Raw genomic sequence first — 21505 nt, forward strand, 5'->3', positions numbered from 1 at the left:
CACAGCCTTGTTTAACTGACCACACAATTCAGTCCCATTCAAAATCCTACTTTCCCTCACACCTAACCTATTCCTAACCCTAGCTCCTCTCCTATAACCCTAACGTTTACCCTCTATACATAACATTTGACCTTGCGAGGACTGAAAAATGTCTCCAGTTGGTCAATTTTAGTTTGTTTACTCTTCTGGTCCCCACAAGTATAGTTAAACAGATCCACACACACACACCTCATGACTGAACTAAATATACATCACAGTGACTGTCACCTCCTAGAGGGCACAGTAACAGAACATATGATAGAATGTAGGCTACATTTAAACATGCTTGAGGGATTCAAATGTGAACATTTAAAACTAATAAATTATAATACATTCATCTCTGAGACCAGAGACCTTGAAGGGTCCCTGTGTTCAAAAAGAAATAACAAATGAGACTCTACCCACATCAGGATACTGCTAGTAGACTGCATGTCTGTTATGTTTTGGTACACCCAGCACAGATGATATGAGAAAACCATGATAACATAGAAACTGTAAGCCACCATTAAGTCAAAATTGACATCGGGACCAGGCTTATGCATATCAAAGTGACGACAATGGCCGTAGCCTAGGAGTTGGCAAGACACACAAACAGATCTGGGACTGGGATAGACAAGCCCACCTGCATGAATGTGGCAATCAAAAGACACGGGCCACAGACAGTGTGCTGGGTCATCTCTACCCCGTCTTCGTGTCCTTTAATGAACCTGCTGCTTCAGAAACAGACAGGGTACATTTCAGATAACCAGCAGTAGAGAATTGCTTACGCGATCATCATGTGTTCCTCATCCAGTATGTGTTACATATACTATAGTCTTGCTGGTCTCCACCACCCCCAGTGTCAGAGATACAGTGGCTGTGGTAAGAGATGACTTGCTTCCTGAAAACACTGTCTTTAAAGTAACTGTCCAGTGTTTCCAGATTTCTGTTAAATATGACCTATAATTAATTACAATATGCATGAAATTGTTTTCCTTCCAAAAATGTTTTAATTAAGTATGCCTTTATGCGTTGGAATGGTGTGGGCATACCCCAACGACATAATGTGTGGGCGGTATACCAGCCATTAAAAATATTCATGCGAGTAGACCTCTAACAATGAACGTAGCCTTAAGATGCTTTTGGGGAACGGGGCCCAGTTTGACATACACGTTTAAAAAAAATAGTTTGAACGCTTTTTCTCTCCAATTTATGCTTTGGCCACAAATACAAGTATAGGACGAGTCTATGACGACATTATGAGGATGAGTTAACATAATATACACTATTAAAAGTGAGATTTTCACTAGACAGATACTTTAATTTGAGTATGGCCCAAGTAGAATTTCAGGGAATGTTAAAGTTATTTGTCAATCACCCGTAGACACACATTATAAATTGTAATCTGTTATGAGGTTGTGGGGCAGAAAAGTTCAGATGAAGACACACGAAATCTTTTAACATGCCAAGCGGAACAGTTGCCAAAGCCAATGGTATGCGCGACAGGTCGCGTTCTACATTGCAGTCGCACACTAAATCTCCCAAATACTTTTGTTGTGCTTTACATGCTACTAACTGAATCAATATATGACTGCAACGTAGATGACGTAACATTAAATAATTGGTAAATGTGTGTCGCGTGACTACTTTACAGGTGTCTGATGTGTGATGTCTGGAACGCGACCCTTGTCTCGCTCTTCTTCAGAAGTGGTAGCACAGGCCAGGGTATTCATCTGTTATGCGGTATAGCCCAGTTAAAGGGAATGTCATACATACTCCCCCGCTAAAGGCTTCAGATTCCAGATGGCAATTTCATACACAGCGCTAGAGTCAGTTGACACAGAGGGCTGGATTCAATTCAGGTTATAGCTCGATTGAAATGTAAAGGCAATGATCCCGCCTTCGTGGACTGCATTCACGGTAAAAGCAGCGTCGGCTCAATCTGAAATTACCTTGACATTTTAACGCGGCTCTTCTTGGTCGTCATTGTAAATAAGATTGGTTAAAAAAAATGAAGAGACACTAGTCTGGCTCTGCGAGATTGCTGTAGTTGACACTGTGCATCAGAACCTAAAAAGCAGTCTGGCTCTGCGAGATTGCTGTAGTTGATACTGTGCATCAGAACCTAAAAAGCAGTCTGGCTCTGCGAGATTGCTGTAGTTGACACTGTGCATCAGAACCTAAAAAGCAGTCTGGCTCTGCGAGATTGCTGTAGTTGACACTGTGCATCAGAACCTAAAAAGCAGTCTGGCTCTGCGAGATTGCTGTAGTTGACACTGTGCATCAGAACCTAAAAAAAAACTATTTCAGTATGTATAGTTTCCAACGGGCTTCACGACCATTTCATAATAAAACTCACAAAACATGCATAGTACGAGTTTTACACGCCCTGAAATCTACACAATCTGATTTCGGCCTCATTTCTTTAGTGTTTAACACGAAACAATGCTGACATCGATATTGACCCAGTTTTATGAAAAATTACAATCAAACATCGAATCAAATCTACATATTCCCCTCATCATTTCCGGAAGGTCATTTAATTTAAATATTTGTAACATTGATCAAGCCACAAACTCCAAATAGTGTCCAAATGGGTTCAGTGGTCTAGAAAATATCAACATTGATTTGACAATTCATTTTCTTTGTTTGATTCGAATGAAACACTTTTAATGTCACATTCTTGGATACTGTAAATACGGGCAAAAATACAATTATTTATTTAACTTTGGCAGCGATTACAGCCTTGAGTTTTCTTGGGTATAAACACTACAGTCCAACACTCTAACCACTAGGCTACCCGGGGTTCAAGTCCGGGCTCAAGCTGGGCCATTCAAGGACATTCAACACAGGAGTGGCTTCGGGACAAGTCTCACCACCATGCTTCACTGTAGGGATGGTGCCATGTTTCCTCCAGACGTGACACTTGGCATAGTTAGCCTGCCCTGGAGCAAGTAAATCTTGGTTTCATCAGACCAGAGAATCTTGTTTCTCATGGTCAGAGCTTTTTACTGAGGAGTGGCATCCATCTTGCCACTGTACCATACAAGCCTGACTGGTGGAGTGCTGCAGAGATGGTTGTCTTTCTGGAAGGTTCTCCCATCTCCACAGAGGAACTGTCAGAGTAACCACCGGGTTCTTGGTCACATACCTGACCGCTCAATTTGGTGGTTCCAAACTTCTTCCATTTAAGAATGATGGCGGCCACTGTGTTCTTGGGGACATTCAAAGCTGCATAACTTTTTTAGTACCCTTCCTCAGACCTCTGCCTGGACACAATGCTGTCTCTGAGCTCTAAGGACAATTCCTTCGAGTTGTGTGTGCCAATTCCTGTGTGCCTTTCCAAATCATGTCCAATCAATTGAATTTACCCAGGTGGACTCTAATCAAGTTGTAGAAACATCTCATGGATGATCAATGGATACAGGATAAACTTGAGCTTCATTTCAAGTCTCATAGCAAAGGGGCTGAAAACGTATGTAAATAAAATGTTTTTTAAATTTATAATACTTTTTTTTTTTAAAACAGTTTTTGCTTTGTCATTATGGGGTATTATGTGTAGATTGATGAAAAAAATATGATTTAATCCATTTTAGAATAAGGCTGTAACGTAAACAAAATGTGGGAAAAGTCAAGGGGTCTGAATACACATTCAAAATTCTGGGCAGGTCATTTTGGCTACCATGGCTATGCCCCCATAGGATGATAATGCCCCCATAGGATGATAATGCCCCCATCCACTGGTCACTGAATGGTTTGTTGAACCTGTAAACCATACGCCATCTCAGTCATCGAAAACTTATAGGAGCTTCTGGAGTGGCATCTGGAGTGGCGTTTTCCACCAGCATCAAAAAACAAAATACTAAGTGATAGAACTTCTCGTGGAAGAATGGTGTTGCAATCTTCTAACAGAGTTCCAGACACTTGTAGAATCTACAGTATGCCAATGTACACATTATGTTGGTGTTTCCTTTATTTGAGCAGTTACCTGTACATACATACACTCCTTCAAGTCTTTGCTTAACAATCCGTAATTTTTACAGTGTTTTATCATTAAACAAGACCAGACAAAAAAAAAAAAGATTAACATTCTCAGTGCAAAGCAAAAGCCATCATCTCTCCTGTAGAGGAGAGGAGCAGGGGGAGGAAAGAGCAGACGAGGGGTCCAAGATGATTGACCGAAAACTCTGAAGGGGAGAAAGGAAGGGAGGAACAGGAAAAGAGTTTCAATTTACTTTGAACTATCACAAAATGATCAATGATGCTCTTCTGATTATTGGACAATGAACATGAATCCTCATCAATAGGTAGGAAAAGTCTGAAGATGCCACCCTTCCAAGTCTTGTTCATCACTCGGCTACTGGAGGAATCTTAGAAACCGATGCTATAGATGGGCTAAATGCCTGTAGGACTAATATGTAAATTAAACAATGCTACCAAACTCACAGTGTAGTCCTGCAGATACAGGGCTGCTGCCACAGGGTTTCCACACCTGGTCTGCATGGGCCCGGAGGAGGCGGCAATGGAGGAGCAGGGAGGGGCTGGGGAGGTGGTGTAGGTAGCCACCTCCTCATCCAGACGTAGCTCCTGCAGAGGGGGGAGGCGCCGGCGGAGCAAGGCTGCAGCAGAACTCAGAGCGCCGCTCTTTGGGATAATGATACTACCTGCAACGACACAGGCTACTGGTTAGACATTCAGAGGACCGAGGTCAGTCAATCAAATGTATTTATTAAGCACTTTTTGCATCAATGGGATAAGAACCATCACATGTTTATCTATCAATGGATTCTGCCCACTACAAGGAGTATCAAAAGGTAAATAGTCTCAGCAGTCCTACCTCTGGGATGACTCAGGGGGACAAAGGCTGAGGGGTTGGATGGCCTGGTCAAGCCTGATGCTACGGCTACAGTAGCAACCGTGGATAGAGCTTCTGGCCCAGACGAGGGTCTGACTGGATGGAGCAGGAGCTCGAGGACAGTCCCCTGTGCTGAAGCTCTGGCCCCAGGCCAACACTTCTCCAGTGGCCCACTTCGCTCCAGGGGCCCACCTCGCTCCAGAAATCCAGCCACAGGGCTTTCCTGTTCTTGTGCTGGAGCTGCTCTGAGCAGCTTCTTCCCCGTTGAGAAGAAAATAACAGATTCCCTGTGTGGGGCTTGAAAGAAGGTCTGGAGTCCTCTTCCAGTGTTATTTTGCTCTTCCTCCTCCTCCTCTTGGTCCTTGTCAGCTCGGGTCTCAGCGGGGTCTTCGTCCAGCTCTCTGTTGTCTATCCTATCTTCCTCTTGGTCCGTCTCCTTGAATAATCTCTGAACAACCTCCTGCAACAAACACACACACTCAATGACTTAACTGACTCAACATTATGAAATAGACGTTAGCAACCTAATTCAGTCATGTGGTCCTCACCTCCTTGTGTGTCTCCAGATCTCGGTTGTGGCCCTGGAGGCCCCAGAGTCTAGGAGAGCATGCATAGGGGGTCCGGTGGGCAGACAGGTGCCTCCCCTGAAAAAAAGATGGCTCAGTGAGTTAGAGCATCTATGGTGCTGGCAATATCAGGATTGTCAGTTTGATTCCACCATGGGCAACATTTGCTGAGAAGGTGCCACTTTAGTGTTGACAGTTCAAAATCAAAAAAAAATTCTACATACAGACCATGGACATACGAGTGAAAAGTGTACTGTAACATACTTACCATGGACATGGGCTGATGCCTGGTGTCAGGGACCCGCTGGGGTGTCCACTTCTGGCCGACTGGCATCACTGATGAGAGGGACAGACAGATAGATCATATTGACAGACGGACAGCGACAGACTACTTCATAACACAGAGACAGAGGGGTATCCTACAAAGCAGGTTTGAGGAGTTAGCAACTGTGGTCAACTCAGAGTTCAAATCAGGATTAAATAAATAAATAAGTACAATTTAAAAGAAAAACGGTAATGCGGAAGTGCGTCACGTTTTAGCCAGGTACATGTCTATGGAAACGAATCCTTCAGAGCTAACCTGCTCTGGGGCTGGCTAACTAACTCTACTTACCCTGAATGCAATGACAAACGCAAGTTGAAGACCAATCAGATTCACTCCGTTGCAAAGATTGCATCATCATCTCCTTCATTTGGGGAAGATTAATTATTCAATATTTTATTACTCAAAATGTTTTTCCTGTGCAAAAAAAAGTTGTTAAAATATATCACATTACACATTTAGTAATGACAGAATCCATTTTAAACTTCATGTAATGTAATACAAATATCGATAGAAGTGGGGGGCGCTTGTGCATTGATAAGCACACCAAAGACGGCATTAACGATAAGTAATACAAAGGAGATGGCACAAGAACAATCCTACTTCACAAGCAGTATTCCCCGTCGTAGTAAGGATGAAGCCTGAGCTGGAATGTGAAACTAACTGAAGCTGGTTAACTTGAGAAAACCCTCAGGATATCCAGCTTGCTTCATAGGATACTCCTCAGAGGATCGCCAACTCTAGCAGGCTTGTAACTGTCATATAAAAGTTTTACTGTGCGCGAAGATTCAAATGCATTCTGTCATTACTAAATGTGATAGGAATTTTAACATTTAACAAAAAAAAAAGAGAATACTGAATCAGTTGTGTTCCATAAATGAAGGGGATAATGAAGCAATCTTTGCGATAGTGAGGGAATAGGATTTCATTGGTCCTCAACTCACAGCTCACACTTCATTCAGGATAAATGTAGTTAGCCTGCCCTGGAGCAAGTTAGTCCTTAAGGATTCGTTGACATAGAAATGTACCTGGCTAAAAGGTGAGCCACTTTGATGGTACCGGTTGACCAAAGACACCTCGCTAACTCCTCAAACCAGGTATGTAGTATTGGGCTCAGATCAAGTTATAAAGACAGACATAACATTTGAACATTTACATTTGTGTCATTTAGCAGACGTTCTTATCCAGAGCGACTTACAATTTGGTGCATTCCTCTTAAGATAGCTGGGTAAAACAACCACATATTAGTCGTAGCGAATACATTTTTCCCTCAAGGCCCCTGAGTAACACAGACCCAAGAGGAGAGGGACAAACCGGTGAATATCTGGCGATAGAAAACGGTAGCATATACAGGGCATTCGGGAAGTATTCAGACTTTTTCCACGTTTTATTACTTTACAGCCTTATTCTAAAATCGATTTTTAAAAAATCCTTATCAATCTACACACAATTCCCCATAAATGACAAAGCGAAACAAGTTTGTAGAAAACAAAGTATTTAGACCATTTACTCAGTGCTTTGTTGAAGCACCTTTGCCTGCGATTAGTCTTCTTGTGTATGACGCTACAGACTTGGCACACCTGTATTTGGGGAGTTTCTCCAATTCTTCTCTGCAGATCATCTCACACTCTGTTAGGTTGTATGAGGAGCAATGCTGCACAGCTATTTTCAAGTCTCCAGAAATGTTTGATCGGGTTCAAGTCCGGGCTCTGTGCGGGTCACTCTAGAACATTCAGAGACTTGTCCTGAAGCCACTCCTGCGTTATCTTGGCTGTGTGCTTAGGGTTGTTGTCCTGTTGGAAGGTGAACCTTGGCCCCAGTCTGAAGTTCTGAGCAGGTTTTCATCAAGGATCTCTACTTTTCTCTGTTCATCTTTCCCTCAGTCTCCCAGTTCCTGACACTCCACTGAAAAACATTCCCAAAGCATGATGCTGCCACCACCATGCTTCACCGTGGGGATGGGGACAGGTTTCCTCCAAACATAACGCTTGGCATTCAGAGCAAAGATATTTTTTCTCATGGTCAGAGTCATTCAGGAGCCTTTTGTCAAACTCCAAGCGTGCTGTCATGTGCCTTTTACTGAGGAGTGGCTTCTGTCTGGTCACTCTACCATAAAGGCCTGATTGGTAGAGTGCTGCTGAGATGGGAGAACCTTCCAGAACGACAACCATCTCCATAGAGGAAATCGGGAGCTCTGTCAGAGTGACCATAAATGTTTCCATTTAAGAATGGAGGAGGACAATGTGTTCTTGGGGACCTTCTTCAATGCTGCAGAAAATGTTTTGGTACCCTTCCCAGATCTGTGCCTCGACAACAATTCTGTCTCGGAGCTCTACGGACAATTCCTTCGACCTCATGGCTTTGGTTTTTGCTCTGACATGCACTGTCGACTGTGGGACCTTATATAGACAGGTGTGTGCTTTTCCAAATAATTTCCAGTCATTTTAATTTACCTTAGGTGGACTCCAATCAAGTTGTGGAAACATCTCAAGGATGATCAATGGAAACAGGATGAACCTGTGCTCAATTTAAAGTATCAGAGGAAAGGGTCTGAATACTTATGTAAATAAGGAATCGGTTTTTATATTTTAATACATTTGCAAAAATGTCTAAATCGTTTTTGCTTTGTCATTGCGGGATATTGTGTGTAGATTGATGAGGAAAAGGCTGTAACGTAACAAAATGTGGAAAAAGTCTGAATACTTTCCCAATGCACTGTAACTACACTGAACAAAAATATAAAACGCAACAGGTAGTGTTGGTCCCATGTTTCATGAGCTGAAATAAAAGATCCCAGAAATGTTCCATATGCACAAAAAGCATCTTTCTCTCAAATTTTGTGCACAAAATTGTTTACATCCCTGTTAGTGAGCATTTCTCATTTACCAAGATAGTCCATCTACCTGACAGGTGTGGCATATCAAGAAGCTGATTAAACAGCAAGATCATTACACAGGTGAACCTTGTCCTGTGGACAATAAAAGGCCACTCTAAAATGTGCAGTTTTGTCACACAAGACAATGCCACAGATGTCTAGTTGAGGGAGCGTGCAATTGGCATGCTGACTTCAGGAATGTCCAACAGAGCTGTTGCCAGAGAACTTAACCAAAAGCCGCCTCCGACGTCATTTTTAAGAATTTGGCGGTACATCAACCAAGTGGGTGGACCTATGCCCTGCCAGGCCCACCCATGTCTGCACCCAGACATGTGAAATCTATAGATTAGGGCCTACTGAATTTTACTCAATTGACTGATTTCCGTCTATGAACTGTAACTGAGTAAAATCTTTGAAATGGTTAAATGTTGCCTTTATATTTTTGTTCAGTATAACTTACCCAGAGGTCCTCCAGATGCTTCAGTGCAACTCTTTGTGACAGGTACTCTCTGAGCCTGGAAAGGTAAAGCACCACAGTGAATATTCTGTTTATATTCCTAAAGCCTCTCTATACTCATCAGTAAACTGTGGCTGACTGTTTCATGCAGCACTAAGGAGACATGACATGAGAAATAAGGACATGAGGCAGTACTATGGCAATGACTTTTAAATCTTAATTGAAATGCATATAAAGTTGTTTTCACCCTGGCTGGAGAGGCTTTATATGCATTATCAAATCCTACATTTTAAATAAATTTATCGATCAAAATATTAACTCACAGTGTAGATGGAGGTTCCCCTGCCAGAGGGGCAGACAGAGGTGCGTTGTGGTGTGGCCCACAGCATTCCCCCAGCTGTCACCCCTTCATTCTGCAGGATGCTCCTCAGGGCCGTGGGGTCTGGGGTGAACGGGACACTCCGTCCTGGACCTGGAACACAAGCACATACAAGGTTACAGACATATTAGTTAAACTTTTTTTCTTTCTTTTAGCACTGGTTGAAGCTAGAAAGCTTCTTTACAATGAATATTTTTGCATCATGATAATGAAGCAGTAGTAAGCTAGTTTGCAGGCATTTCTACACGTTGCTCTTCAAAACGTGCTCAAAGATGGAACATGTCCAAGTAGTACTACCACGGACCTGCCGAGGCTGCAATCTTCTGGTGACTCTTCATGACAGACACTCTCTGGGGCTGCAGAGGGTAGGTGACCCCTTCATTCTGAAGGATGCTGTTGAGGGCTGAAGGCTCAGGGGAGAACTGAATAGATCTTACGGGACCTATAAACAATTCAAGCACATACAAGTGTACAGACTTTCTAGCCTATCCTAGGCCCTTAGATTGAGCTGGAGTAGGAGTTTGAATAGGCTGGCTAATTAAACAGATCAGCGCAAATTGTGTTTTTAAAGGGGTGCAACATGCAACATTTCAACACGGAAATAGCCTTCAATGTCAATGCTAAACTCAGCAAAAAAAAGAAACATCCTCTCACTGTCAACTGTGTTTATTTTCAGCAAACTTAACATGTGTAAATATTTGTAAGAACATAAGATTCTACAATTGAGACAAACTGAACAAGTTCCACAGACATGTGACTAACAGAAATGGAATATTGTGTGCCCGAAGGAAAAAAAAAGGGGGGAATCCAATGATGCTGTGACACACCGCCCCAGACCATGACAGACCCTCCACCTCCAAATCGATCCCGCTCCAGAGTACAGGCCTCGGTGTAACGCTCATTCCTTTGACGATAAACGCGAATCCGACCATCGCTCCTGGTAAGACAAAACCGCGACTCGTCAGTGAAGAGAAATTTGTCAGTCCTGTCTGGTCCAGCAACGATGGGTTTGTGCCCATAGGCAACGTTGTTGAGGTTGATGCCTGGTGAGGACCTGCATTTACAACAGGCTTACAAGCCTTCAACCCAGCCTCTCTCAGCCTATTGCGGACAGTCTGGGCACTGATGGAGGGATTATTCGTTCCTGGTGTAACGTGGGCAGATGTTGTTGTCATCCTGCACTTGTCCCGCAGGTGTGATGTTCGGGTGTACCGATCCTGTGCAGGTGTTGTTACACGTGATCTGCCACTGTGTGGACGATCAGCTGTCCTTCCGGTCTCCCTGTAGCGCCGTCTTAGGCGTCTCACAGTACGGACATTGCAATTTATTGCCCTGGCCACATCTGCAGTCCTCATGCCTCCTTGCAGCATGCCTAAGGCATGTTCATGCAGATGAGCAGGAACCCTGGTCATGTTTCTTTTGGTGTTTTTCGGAGTCAGTAGAAAGGCCTCTTTAGTGTCCTTAGTTATCATAACTGTGATCTTAATTGCCCACCGTCTGTAAGCTGTTAGTGTCTTAACGACTGTTCCACAGGTGCATGTTAATTCATTGTTTATGTTTCATTAAACAAGAATGGGAAACAGTGTTTAAACCCTTTACAATGAAGATCTGTGAAGTTATTTGGATTTTTACGAATTATCTTTTGAAAGACTGGGGTCCTGAAAGGGGGACATTTCTTTTTTTGCTGAGTTTATATCAGCAGTTCATAAACCCTTATATGCAGCTTGGAAATGTCCAGTACTACTACCACTGACCTGCAGAGGGTGCAGTCTTCTGTTGACTCTTCATGATGGACACTCTCTGGGGCTGCAGAGGAAAGATCACTTCAAGTTAGTTCACAGGCTGATTTTGGACACACAACAGTCAGTAAGTACCCTGCAGATCTGGGTTCACTTCAATTGGCATTTGTTTTCTTTCAAATACGTTGAGTGTTTGATTACTGACTATTCTATTGGTTCCATTGCGCCAGGCAACCTCAATCTAATAGAACAAAAATAAGTTGATGCTGGATAGTAAACAATGCCAGAACAGCCTTTGTGCAAACAAAATCAAGTAACTCATGTAGTGGAAAAATAAGAACGCCTAATGTATGGTAAGAATAAAACCCACCGATGCCTTGCAACCTCCATCAGGGTGACAAAGAATAGTGGTGGACAAACTGTTGTATAACCCAACTCTCACAGGAAGTGACTCAATTCATTAACATATGTAGTTGATAAAGCAAAAAAAGACTTAAGGATAAAAAACATTCAAGATACAAAGACAAACATGGCATAACAAGAATGGAACACCACAAAAGAAATGCAATATCATAAAAGGAAAAAAAAAAAAACTGTACACGAGCTCTTGCTACTAACCTTAAGATTGGAGAACAAAAAAAATGTACACTGCTCAAAAAAATAAAGGGAACACTAAAATAACACATCCTAGATCTGAACGAATGAAATATTCTTATTAACTACTTATTTCTTTACATAGTTGAATGTGCTGACAACAAAATCACAAATTATCAGTGGAAATCAAATTTATCAACCCATGGAGGTCTGGATTTGGAGTCGCACTCAAAATGAAAGTGAAAAACCACACTACAGGCTGATCCAACTTTGATGTAATGTCCTTAAAACAAGTCAAAATTAGGCTCAGTAGTGTGTGTGGCCTCCACGTGCCTGTATGATCTCCCTACAATGCCTGGGCATGCTCCTGATGAGGTGGCGGATGGTCTGCTGAGGGATCTCTTCCCAGACCTGGCATCCGCCAACTCCTGGACGGTCTGTGGTGCAACGTGGCGTTGGTGGATGGAGCGAGACATGATGTCCCAGATGTGCTCAATTGGATTCAGGTCTGGGGAAGGGGCAGGCCAGTCCATAGCATCAATGCCTTCCTCTTGCAGGAACTGCTGACACACTCCAGCCACATGAGGTCTAGCATTGTCTTGCATTAGGAGGAACCCAGGGCCAACCGCACCAGCATATGGTCTCACAAGCGGTCTGAGGATCTCATCTCGGTACCTAATGGCAGTCAGGCTACCTCTGGTGAGCCCATGGAGGGCTGTGCGGCCCCCCAAAGAAATGCCACCCCACACCATGACTGCCCCACCGCCAAACCGGTCATGCTGGAGGATGTTGCAGGCAGCAGAACGTTCTCCACGGCATCTCCAGACTCTGTCACGTCTGTCATGTGCTCAGTGTGAACCTGCTTTAAATCAGTGAAGAGCACAGGGCGCCGGTGGCAAATTTGCCAATCTTGGTGTTCTCTGGCAAATGCCAAACGTCCTGCACGGTGTTGGGCTGTAAGCACATAGAGTCTGTTTCTGACCGTTTGAGCAGACACATGCACATTTGTGGCCTGCTGGAGGTCATTTTGCAGGGCTCTGGCAGTGCTCCTCTTGCACAAAGGCGGAGTGTCAATCAGTGTTGCTTCCTAAGTGGACAGTTTGATTTCAAAGAAGTGTGATTGACTTGGGAGGTGTTCCCTTTATGTTTTTGAGCAGTGTATAAACCACATATCTCTTACAGGAAGGGAGAATAATAGTGGCTTGCGAAAGTATTCACCCCCTTGGCATTTTTCCTATTTTGCTGCCTTACAACCTGGAATGAAAATTGATTTTTTTGGGACTTTGTATCATTTGATTTACACAACATGCAAAATATAATTCTTGTGAACCATCCATCAATCCTTCAATTCTGACCAGTTTCCCAGTCTGCCAATGAAAAACATATCCTCAGCATGATGCTGCCACCACCATGCTTCACTGTGGGGATGGTATTCTCGGGGTGATGAGAGGTGTTGGGTTTGTGCCAGACATAGTGTTTTCCTTGATGAGCAAAAAGCTATATTTTAGTCTCGTCTGACCAGAATACCTTCCTCCATATCTTTGGGGAGTCTCCCACATGCCTTTTGGCGAACACTAAATGTTTGCTTTTTATTTTCTTTAAGCAATGGCTTTGTTCTGGTCACTCTTCCATAAAGCCCAGCTCTGTGGAGTGTATGGCTTAAAGTTGTCCTATGGACAGATACTCCAATCTCCACTGTGAATCTTTGCTTCAAGGTTATCTTTGGTCTCTTTGTTGACTCTCTGATTAATGCCCTCCGTGCCTGGTCTGTGAGTTTTTGTGTGTGGCCCGCTCTTGGCAGGTTTGTTGTGGTGCCATATTCTTTCCATTTTTACAATTTTTATAATGGATTTAATGGTCCTCTATGGGATGTTCAAAGTTTCTGCTATTTTTTTTATAACCCAGCCCTGATCTGTACTTCTCCACAACTTTGTCCCTGACCTTTTTGGGGAGCTCATTGGTCTTTATGGTGCTGCTTGCTTGGTGGTGCCCCTTGCTTAGTGGTGTTGCAGACTCAGGGGCCTTCCAGAACAAGTGTATATATACTGAGATCATGTGACACTTAAGAAAAGTCCACCTGTGTGTAATCTAACTAATTATGTGACTTCTGAAGGTAATTGGTTGCACCAGATCCTATTTAGGGGCTTCATAGCAAAAAAAAAAAAAAACAGAAAAGTGGTTTGTACATTTTTTCATTTCACTTCAGCAATTTGAACTATTTTGTGTATGTCCATTACATGAAATCCAAATAAAAATCCATTTAAATTACAGGTTGTAATGCAACAAAATAGGAAAAACACCAAGGGTGTGAATACTTTTGTAAAGCACTGTACATTTCCTCATTTAGACCTGGTAATACAGTGGCCCTTAGTTTAAAGATCCTGAACATTAAATATTTGAGACAATTCATTGACTACAGCTCAGCGTTCAACACCACCTTAAAGCTCATCACTAAGCTAAGGACCCTGGGACCAAACACCTCCCTCTGCAACTGGATCCTGGGCTTCCTGATGGCCTCGCCCAGGTGTTAAAGTTAGTTAACAACATATCCGCCACGCTGATCATCAACACAGGGTCCTATCAGGGATCCGTGCTCAGTCCCCTCCTGTACTCCCTGTTCACTCATGACTGCACGGCCAGGCACGACTCCAACACCATCATTAAGTTTGCAGATGACACAACAGTGGTGGGCCTGATCACCGACAACCACGATAAAGCCTGAGGTCAGAGACCTGACCGTGTGGTACAATGACAACAACCTCTCCCTCAACATGATCAAGACAAAGGAGTTGATTGTGGACTACATGAAAAGGAGGAGCACACCCCCATTCTCATCGACGGGGCTGTGTGGAGCAGGTTGAGAGCTTCAAGTTCCTTGGTGTCCAAATCACCAACAAACTAACATGGTCCAAGCACACAGTCGTAAAGAGGGCACGACTAAAGATTTGGCATGGGTCCTCAGATCCTCAAAAGGTTTAACAGCTGCACCTTCGAGAGCATCCTGACGGGTTGCATCAATGCCTAATATGGCACCTGCTCAACCTCGGACCGCAAGGCACTACAGAGGGTAGTGTGTACGGCCCAGAACATCACCGGGGCCAAGCTTCCTGCCATCCAGGACCTCTATACCAGGCAGTGTCAGAGGAAGGTCCTAAAAATGGTCAAATCCTCCAGCCATCCTAGTCATGGACTGTTCTCTCTGCTTACCGCACAGCAAACGGTACCGGAGCGCCAAGTCCAAAAGGCTTCTAAACAGCTTCTACCCCAAAGCCATAAGACTCCTGAACATCTAATCAAATGCCTACCCAGACCATTTACATTTCACCAGGGTCAGGTCTCTGACCCTTCTACGCTGCTGCTACTAGAGGTCAACCGATTAATCGGAATGGCCGTTTAATTAGGGCCGATTTCAAGTTTTCATAACAATCGTAAATCAGTATTTTTTGGCGCCAATTTTTTTTTACACACCTTTATTTGATCTTTATTTAACTAGACAAGTCTATAAAGAACACATTCTTATTTTCAATGACGACCTATGAACGTTGGGTTAACTGCCTCTTTCAGGGGCAGAAAGACAGATTTTCACCTTGTCAGCTCAGGGGATCCAATCATGTCACCTTACAGTTAATTAGTCCAACGCAATAACGACCTGCCTCTCTCTCGTTGCACTCCACAAGGAGACTGCCTGTTACGCAAATGCAGTAAGCCAAGGTAAGTTGCTTGCTAGCATTAAACTTATCTTATAAAAAACAATCAATCATAATCACTAGTTAACTACACATGGTTGATGATATTGCTAGATATCATCTAGCGTGTCCTGTGTTGCATATAATCTGACTGAGCATACAAGTATCTAAGTATCTGACTGAGCGGTAGCAGGCATATAAACATTCATTCAAACAACGCTCTTTCGTGAGTTTTGTCAGCAGATCTTAGTTGTGCGTCAAGTATTGCGCCGTTTATGACTTCAAACCGATCAACTCCCGAGATGAGGCTGGTGTGACCGAAGTGAAATGGCTGGCTAGTTAGCGCGCACTAATAGCGTTTCAAACTTCACTCCCTCTGTGCCTTGGGGTGGTTGTTTCCCTTGCTCTGCATGGGTAACGCTGCTTCGATGTGGTGGCTGTGGTCGTTGTGTTGCTGGTTCGAGCCCAGGGAGGAGCAAGGAGAGGGACGGAAGCTATACTGTTACACTGGCAATACTAAAGTGCCTATAAGAACATCCAATAGCCAAAGGTTAATGAAATACAAATGGTATAGAGGGAAATAGTCCTATAATAACTACAACCTAAAACTTCTTACCTGGGAATATTGAAGACTAATGTTAAATGGAACCACCAGCTTTCATATGTTCTCATGTTCTGAGCAAGGAACTGAAAGGTTAGCTTTCTTACATAGCACATATTGCACTTTAAGGTTCTTCTCTAACACGGTTTTTGCATTAATTTAAACCAAATTGAACATGTTTCATTATCTACTTGAGGCTAAATTGACTTTATTGATGTATTATATTGAGTTAAAATAAGTGTTAATTTAGTATTGTTTTAATTGTCATTATTACAAATAGTTTTTAAAATATATATATTTATTTTTTAAATAAAAATCGTCCGATTTAATTGGTATCGGCTTTTTTGGTCCTCCAATAATCTGTATTGAAAAATCATAATCGGTCGACCTCGAGCTGCTACTGTTATTATCTTTTCATAGTCATTTTAATAATTCTACATATTACCTCGACACCAGTGCCCCGGCGTATTGACTCGGTACCGACACCCCCTGTATATAGCCTCTATTGTTATTTTACTGCTGCTCATGAATTATTTGTTAACTTTTTAGGTATTTTCTTAAAACGGCATTGTTGGTTAAGAGCTTGTAAGTAAGTATTTCACTGTAAGGTGTGACAAACATTTAATTTGAACTGGGAACCACCTCAATGGCCGTGGCTTTCAGAGAGTTTGGGCTGCCATGGCCAACCTGTCTGTAATGTTTAGCCATAGGATACTTGTCATTAGCAGCCCTTATAGCATAGGCATGCTCAGACACCCTGTCCTTTAGCCTTCTCTTAGTACGTCCTATATAAAAGCCCCCACGTGGGCACACAAGCCTGTACACTACACAGGTAGTGTTGCAGTTGACAAATGATTGAACTTTATGGGTTCCAGGTCCACAAGTGTCCCTGAATGTATTTGTTTTTACAATGTGATGGCAGTGAATGTAGTTACCACATGGGAAGTTGCCTCTGGGTTTGGGAAGCCAACTTGGCTTAGTTACTGGTGTGAGGTCGCTGTGCACCAACTTATCCTTGAGGGTAGGGGCCCTTCTGCGAGAGAATGCCGGGGGTGCAGTGAACACGTCGCACTTTCAGTTATGCTCCAATTGCGTTTGATGATGTCCTTAACCCTGGCTGCCTCCTGGCTGTGGCGGGTCACAAAATAGATTGGTTTGGGGTTGAGGTCTGTGAGTGTGTTTGAGAAAACTCTCTTTCCAAAGAGCCTTTGAAATTTTCCAAAGGGATTGTTATTAGACTTGCGGGGTGAAAACATATCTTCCCCAAGGATAGTATTGTGGTCCATACTTTTCCTGCAAATGGTGGTGTGGAGTGAGATTTTAAGATAGTTTCCATTTGACTGTATTCTAAACTCTGTCAATTCCCTCAATGAGAATTTGACACTTATATAGTTGTAGAATTCTTACAATTCATTTTCTGATTCAGAGAACACTAAAAGGAAAGGAAAGAGGAGAGTTTGGACAAACTCTCCCTTTTCCTTGAAGATAAGACTCACACTCTTAACATGCTATCTGAGATGAAAGACGTTGGATCTTCCTATTTGGTAACCATGGATGTTGAATCCCTACAACAATATTGTACACAATGAAGGTCTGGAGGCTTTAAAGCATTATCTCCAACTTAGGCCAGATAAAGAAAGTGGTTTATTTTCCAGGACAAGCTCTTCAGACAACAGAAGGTTTTTTGGGGACGAGAAGTTAATTCTCTGGTCTGCTAACCCTTTTTTTATTGTATGGTATGACAGATACATTGATGTCCCTTGAATGTTCTCTGCATCAGAAAATGAATAGTTCGAATTACACAACTATGTTAATTCCCGCAATGAGAATTTTAAACTGAGTGTAAAATACAGGCAAAAGGAATTTACATTTCTGCTTCTAAAAATCTTAACTCGGGATGGCTCACTCCACACCACCATATACAGGAAAGGTATGGACCGCAATACTATCCTCAGGGTGGACTATTTTCACCCCGCTAGTCTGATTAAGAACATTCTGTTCGAGCAATTTCAAAAGCTGCACCATATTTGTGATCGGGAGTAGGATTTTGGGGAAAAAGGCTGTGGAAATGCATTTTAGGTTTCAGCAACGGGGATACAAACCTAGCCTGTTAAACCTGTCTCTCACCAAAGCTCAATCTCTGGAAAGAGAATGTCTTCTCAAACACACACAGAGGCCTCAAAACCCCAAACCAATCTATTTTGTGACTCGACGCAGCCAGGGTTAGTTAAGAACATCATTAAACGCAATTGGAGCATCACTGAATGTGATCCTACTCTGTGCGATGTGTTCACTGAACTCCCAGCATTCTCTTACAGAAGGGCCCCTGCTCTCAAGGATAAGTTGGTGCACAGTGAACTCATCCCAGTAACTAAACCAAGTTGGCTCCCCAAGCCCAGAGGCAACTTCCCATGTGGTAACTACAATCACATTGTAAAAAACAAATACATTCAGGGACACGTGTGGACCTGGAACCTATAAAGTTCAATAATTTGTCAACTGCAACACTACATATGTGGTGTACAAGCTGAAGTGGCCACGTGGGTGCTTTTACATAGGACGTACGAAGAGAAGGCTCAAGGACAGGGTGTCAACATGCCTACGCTATAAGGACTGCTAACGATAAGTATCCTAATGCTAAATATTACAGACAGGTAATGGTAGCCCAAACTCTCCCTTTTAGAGTTGCCTTTTATTGTCCCCCAGCACAAGGAGCACCTGTGTAATAATTGTGCTGTTTAATCAGCTTCTTGAAATGCCAGTTGGATGGACTATCATAGCAAGGGAGAAATGTTCACTAACAGGGATGTAAACACATTTGTGCACAAAATTTGAGACAAGGTTTTTGTGCATTTGGATTTTTTTTTATTTTGTTGCGTTTATATTTTTGTTCAGTATATAACCAAAGAAGCACTCCTCTCCTGTGTCTCTCAATCTAATAGAGTACCAGGTCTGCTGTGTAAAGGAACCTTAGGACAACTCACCATGTTGTTATAGGCTTTTGTAGAGGGACGGCTAGACATAGAAGCCCCAGCAGCATTGACTCCGATATTCTGCAGGATACTACGTAGGGCAAAGGGGTCAGAAGAGAAGGCCTCCACACACCCTGGAACACATACACAAGGGACAATGGAACACAATTTCAAAAACTAAATATAAATCTGAAGACAAAAACATAGAAAATCTAGAGACAAGGGAGAGAGAACAAACACCATGACACTGCAACTATATGATGAGCTCTGAACTCACCAGCGGTGCTACTTAATAACTGGCCAGGCTCGGAAAGATCTTTGATGCTGAGCGTGTCCAAATGGCCCCTGCAGGCTTCCGTACTGAGGGCAGTGGGCTTGGCTGAGGTAGTGGAGGAGTCACTGCTAAATGAGAAAGCAATGGACGATAGACCTGAGCCAGGACCAAATGAACTGGGAGGTCTGGAAAGATCAAGCTGCCCCGATCCAGATCCGTGAAATGGATTGTCTGAAGAAGACTGTGCCTTTGGTTTCAGATGTTGAGACAAAGGCATGGAGGTGGCAGCACTGGAAGCCTGGGGCCATTCTTCTCCATCGTGATGTGACAAGATGCCTGCTAGCCCTGGACCTTCTTTTCTGGCCGCCAAGTGTTGTGTGAGTGTAGGGAGTCGAGCAGCGAGATCTACTGTTGACTTTGTTCGGGCCTTGTTATGAGTTTGTGGGACGGAACTGGGTAGTTTAGCTGTCGTTGTGAGTCTTGTTTTATGGCTGGCAGCAGTGCTCAAAGTATTTTCAGGTTGGGTGGTTTGAGCAACCAGCGGCCTCCTCTGGTTCGTTGCCCCCATTCGGTTGGCTCTAGGATGGGTGAAGTTGAAAGGTACAGGCTTGGTGTTTGGCTTCTTCCTCTTTGCTTTACCCTTTAGGAAAACAGATAAGGACAAAAATATAAATGACATCCCTTAGCATTGACAGTAATGCTAGTAAGATACACTTTCAGGGCCGGTTTCTCAACAAAGTTAGGGCTATTCCTGGTTAAGAAACACTCCCCATCGCACATACTTTTTAATGCAGAAATTTGGCTTAATATCGGACCAGAATCAGTGATATATTTCATTTGAAGCAATGGGTTTACCATATAACAATAATTGGGATGGTCCTTCTGTAGCTCAGTTGGTAGAGCATGGCGCTTGTAACGCCAGGGTAGTGGGTTCGTTTCCCGGGACCACCCATACGTAGAATGTATGCACACATGACTGTAAGTCGCTTTGGATAAAAGCGTCTGCTAAATGGCATATATTATTATTATTATTATTATATTATAATTGGGTTATGCATTTAGAATCTATCTATAGTTCTTACCGCTAGAGAGTTCTCCTCCCATCTCTTGTGTGACTGGGTGAAGTCAGAGGGCGTCTGAAGGGGCAGGGATTTAGCAAGCACTGGCAGCCTGCTGATGCCCAGTGGTCTTACAGGGGGCTTAGGGTCTTTGTCTGAGGTTGCTGCTGGGACCTTGTTCTCAGTCCCTCGTTTGGAATGGTGTCCGTGGGGTACAGAGGGGTGTTTGCAAGGGTGGGGTACAGACGGGTGTTTAGAACCTGGTTTGGGGTCTGCTGTCATTCTGTTGATCTTCATTCTGTTTGGACTGGAGATTTACAGTCAATGTAGACAGACATATATACTTTCCAGGCAGTGTATACAGTGTTTTTAATTCAGGTTAACTTAACAGTACTTGATAAACAGTGGCCATGCATCATTAGGGAGCGGCGACCGCCAACATAAAGCACAATTGACTCGTTAGTTGTTCAAACTCTGTAGGCCTACCTTGAATGATTTTTCAGGATTTTGTTCTGACTATGCTGACGCAGAATCGGAGAGGAATCCATCATTGGCTCAGTCAGAGAGGTTCAACAGAATTCTGTAAATAACAAACCCTGAACCAAATGTTAGTTAACATAATTCAGCATGCTAGCTAACACAGTTGGCAAGAGCATATACTTTTTAGAGACAAAAACAGCAACCACATTGCTTAATTGCTTTGCTACAAGTTAGCTAGTTGAATTGTTTAATGACTCGCTTAATAGCTGTCGTATAAAGCAAATAACCCACTGAAATATTCGAATCCCTTAGAAAACACCACAAAACTTTTAACAATTTAAACGGTACTGTTGCTGCTAGCTTCAAGCGAGCTACTGAGAGAAGGGGCAGCTTGCTCTCTGGGTAGCTGACCGTGACAAGAGAGAAAATCTGACTGTACTCACATGCACACTTCAAAATAGAGAATTGTTTACTTGCTTCACAAAATGTTTTCTTAAAAAATAATGAATATATCCCAGACTTTCCTCTGTTTTCAACACAAAAGAGGCATGATAAGAAGACAAGCTCAAAACTTCCTGAACATGCTCCAGTTTGTAAAAAGCAAGTATTTTCATTGGTTAAAACAGAAA

At 43.0% G+C, this 21505-nt stretch overlaps 1 protein-coding gene across 2 annotated transcripts; it reads right to left on the minus strand.

Annotated features, from left to right (window-relative positions):
* Positions 1-3973: 3973 nt before the first annotated feature.
* troap (trophinin associated protein) lies at positions 3974-21505 on the minus strand. 2 transcript variants are annotated; one of them, XM_035739370.2, is made up of 14 exons: positions 21320-21505; positions 20883-20992; positions 20421-20703; positions 19342-19978; positions 19077-19198; positions 11227-11278; positions 9777-9914; positions 9417-9565; positions 9097-9151; positions 5708-5775; positions 5422-5517; positions 4856-5333; positions 4465-4682; positions 3974-4205 (listed from the first exon to the last, which is right to left on the minus strand). In XM_035739370.2, exons 2-14 carry the CDS (start codon positions 20945-20947, stop codon positions 4131-4133), a joined length of 2436 nt encoding a protein of 811 aa, XP_035595263.1. In that variant the 5' UTR covers positions 20948-20992; positions 21320-21505; the 3' UTR covers positions 3974-4130. The 2 variants fall into 2 exon arrangements, with proteins under 2 accessions (XP_035595263.1, XP_035595265.1); XM_035739372.2 differs by lacking the exon at positions 9777-9914.

Source organism: Oncorhynchus keta, chromosome 27 (assembly GCF_023373465.1).
Source record: "Oncorhynchus keta strain PuntledgeMale-10-30-2019 chromosome 27, Oket_V2, whole genome shotgun sequence".
Lineage (NCBI taxonomy): Eukaryota > Metazoa > Chordata > Actinopteri > Salmoniformes > Salmonidae > Oncorhynchus > Oncorhynchus keta.